The sequence below is a fragment of the Poecilia reticulata genome, linkage group LG8 (genome assembly GCF_000633615.1).
Source record: "Poecilia reticulata strain Guanapo linkage group LG8, Guppy_female_1.0+MT, whole genome shotgun sequence".
In the NCBI taxonomy this organism is placed as follows: domain Eukaryota; kingdom Metazoa; phylum Chordata; class Actinopteri; order Cyprinodontiformes; family Poeciliidae; genus Poecilia; species Poecilia reticulata.
In genome coordinates, this window is record NC_024338.1 from 6,370,909 (window position 1) to 6,374,323 (window position 3,415).

General features: G+C 42.8%; 1 protein-coding gene across 6 annotated transcripts in view; it reads left to right on the plus strand.

Moving 5' to 3' along the window:
- LOC103468356 (serine/threonine-protein kinase N1-like) overlaps window positions 1–2,766 on the plus strand; it is a 47,122-nt gene extending 44,356 nt beyond the window's left edge. For all 6 annotated transcript variants that reach the window (XM_008415383.2, XM_008415385.2, XM_008415384.2 and 3 more), the window contains 7 exons: window positions 168–259; window positions 327–503; window positions 614–676; window positions 755–831; window positions 1,467–1,609; window positions 1,986–2,093; window positions 2,593–2,766. In XM_008415383.2, the coding sequence (XP_008413605.1) occupies window positions 168–259; window positions 327–503; window positions 614–676; window positions 755–831; window positions 1,467–1,609; window positions 1,986–2,093; window positions 2,593–2,751 (819 nt within the window). In that variant the 3' untranslated portion in view covers window positions 2,752–2,766. The remainder of the gene's footprint in view (window positions 1–167; window positions 260–326; window positions 504–613; window positions 677–754; window positions 832–1,466; window positions 1,610–1,985; window positions 2,094–2,592) is intronic.
- The last annotated feature ends 649 nt before the right edge of the window (window positions 2,767–3,415 follow it).

A 3,415-nucleotide genomic window follows, 5' to 3' on the forward strand; every position in this document is an offset into this window, starting at 1 on the left:
AGCATGGCGGGCCGCCAGGCCTATAATACACTGGGGGAAACCCTGTTCAAGGGTAGTAAGATGCACTAGAAGCTAGACCAGAAACACTTGGTGAGATTTTGTGTTTTTTGCAGTAAAGTCATGGAAATCTGCAGCTGGTTAAAGTTCTCTTCCTCTCCTCCTCTCAGGTGTTGCTGTCGGAGTACAAAAAAACYGGCAGCCAGTACGCCATCAAAGCCCTGAAGAAAGGAGACATCGTTGCTAGGGACGAGGTGGAAAGGTAACCAGTGCTTTACCACTCACCCATCACACACTCCCCTTTCACCTCTCCTTCTSCTCTCCTCCAGTCTGATGTGTGAGAAGCGGATCTTTGAGACCGTCAACAKCTCCCACCACCCCTTCCTGGTCAACCTGTTTGCGTGCTTCCAGACGCMGGAGCACGTGTGCTTCGTCATGGAGTACACGGCGGGAGGCGACCTCATGATGCACATCCACGCCGACGTCTTCTCCGAGCCGCGGGCTGTGTGAGTTCTGGCGCCTCGCCAGGTTTAGCGGCTGAATTAAGCAGAGCTGGTTTGTGCTTTAGCTCCAATCGGTTTGGTGAATTTTTTTCCTGTTTGCATCTGATGAACAGGTTTTACTCAGCCTGCGTTGTCCTGGGTCTGCAGTTCCTTCACGACCATAAGATTGTATATCGGTGAGTACTTGGGGGGGATAATATGACTTAACTCATTTGTCAACACTAGATAAAGTTCCACTTCCATTTCTTTCCCAGGGATCTGAAACTGGATAATCTGCTCCTTGATATGGAGGGTTTTGTGAAAATAGCTGACTTTGGACTCTGTAAAGAAGGTTAGTGCTTAAAACCCATCATACACCTTGGTACAAACACAATCTAGTGGCACCAGTTTAATGCAGAAGAAAAGTGATCGGTAGCCCCCTGTACTCTGATGTTTACTTTAAAAAACTGTGTAAACAACTGCCTTCAGGAGTCATTCACCTTTATTTTTGTTTCCTTCAAATTTTAGGTGACAAAATGAGGGTAAAGTAAGTCCAGGGGTGTGAATACTTTTGAAACAGACTTTAGCTAAAACAGGAATAATTCCACATGTCAATTTGAACTCAGCTGCTGCTCAGAAAATGTTCATACTTTTGGCCAGACCAGCCCAGTAAAAAAACTTCAAAATAAATGTATATATATATTACTAACTTTTATGTATTTATTTAATTATTGAGTTTTACATTTATGCTTCATTGAAGAATATGACTCTGAATACTTTTCTATGAACTGATTATGATTCTCTGGGGGGTGACAAGCATTTTTCAAGGGGGCATGCTTCCCCCTTATCCCAYCACTGCTTAAACGGAGAGTATGAGTAGCATTTTCCAGGGACAACCATGCTGCTGCTGCTGTTGCATGCTCCTCTTTGTTATTCATGTCCAGTTTTTCACTTTTAACAACTCTTTCATGTTTTTCCCTTCCCCAGGCATGGGTTACGGAGACAGAACCAGTACTTTCTGTGGTACTCCAGAGTTTCTGGCGCCCGAGGTGCTAACGGACACGTCTTACACCAGAGCGGTGGATTGGTGGGGGCTCGGCGTACTYGTCTACGAGATGTTGGTGGGCGAGGTGAGCGCATAGGGTTGTTCTTCGCTGATAGGGAGGGYCACGATGAAGTGGGGAGCAGCAGGGAGGAAGCTAAGCATTAGGCTAAGACACAAGTTTGTGTCGAAACTTATAGCGGTGGCTAATCTGCTAATGCGCTATTAGCAGAGCTAATTTTTTTGCTTACTCTGAGAAAGTTTGACACAGTTGTCTTCTCTTAAATTAATTCTCTAGATAAATTCTAAAGTGTTRATCTACTTCAAAACTAACCGATAACTCTMTAKAAATAGATAATATAATGCACACAATTAATATGGATGAACAAGTCTGRATATTAATCTGAGTAAATGAAGAGAACTGATTTCCACATCTCATTTTTTTCCATYCTGGTCTGTTTCAGTCTCCGTTTCCAGGTGACGATGAAGAGGAGGTGTTTGACAGCATCGTGAACGACGAGGTGCGCTACCCGCGCTTCCTCTCCACCGAGGCCATCGGCATCATGAGACGGGTTAGACCGAATCACTTCCCCCTGCTTGTTTACATTCTTCATATATAAAAAGTAAAATGTTAGAGACAGTGTCCAGTAAAAGTGTTCCCTTTCTATGTGCTTTTTCCTGTACAACCACAAATTTCAATGTTATTTAATCAAATCTTATGTGAAAGACCAATGTCAATATAATCAAAGTAGTGGGTAGTTACAAAGTGGAAGTGAAACAGTGCATAATTTTCCACATTTTGTTTTACAGATAAAAATCTCATAAGTGTGGAGTAGAGTTCTTTACTCTGACTCATCAAAATATAATCTAGTGTCTTTCAGAAGGCAGAATCTCTTTCAATGTCCAGACCTGAATGACTGATGTCCACATACTGTACTCTCTCCATTTTTACATTTAGGGATATCAGAGAATACATACACACACAGCCTGTTTCAAGGGTTAGGAATCCCTTTGCCAGGCTCTCTGTGTCGAYGTGTTTTTTCTAAGAGTTCTTTGGTTTCCCCTCACCAGCTGTTGAGAAGAAACCCTGAGAGGCGCCTGGGCTCCGGAGAGAAGGACGCAGAGGACGTCAAGAAACAACCGTTTTTCAGAGTGAGTCTCTCATTCGTTCAAGGTTTTCACAAACACGGTCGAACGTTTCTGTCAAGATTTCACTTTCAGACATTTTAGTACCTTTTAACTGCGAGATCGACGTGAATTACATAAAGCAACAGAATAATGAAATGGCAAAAGATGCTTAACTGGCTTTAATTATGGTTGTCCCGATTTGATGTTGATATCGGTAAACTGTATGATATCAACCGAAAAACGAGTATCGGATTATATCGACCTGCATCTAAAATCTTCGATAAAAGCAGTCCGCTCCAGGATTCCGGCCCAGTATTTCTATCCAGCAGTGCCTGTGCCCTGCAACTAATAAAATGGTCAATTGTTCTAATAACTATTGTCATTAACTATTGTTTTCTGTTAGAGTAGAATCACKTAAGCCTTTTTTGTTCCACACTACATAATAAGTGATAAAAGTATGTACCGTATTTTCCGCACTATAAGGCGCACTTAAAAACCTTCAATTTCCTCAAAAGCCCGACAGTGCACCTTATTATCTGGTGCGTCTTATATATGGACCAATATTGAGCCACAACAGGTAAAGCAAACAGCGGTAAGCAGCCGCCAACTTCATTTACGCCAGTAGAAGAAGAAGCGCGCAGTGCGTGCTGGGATAGTTGTCAGAACGCTGGTTTGTAACCTTTTAATGAAGTTTGACTTGACCCATCTACCTACCGACTGTCTAGAATCAGGTCGTCTGCAGGTCATTAAGCACCACGTTCTCCAC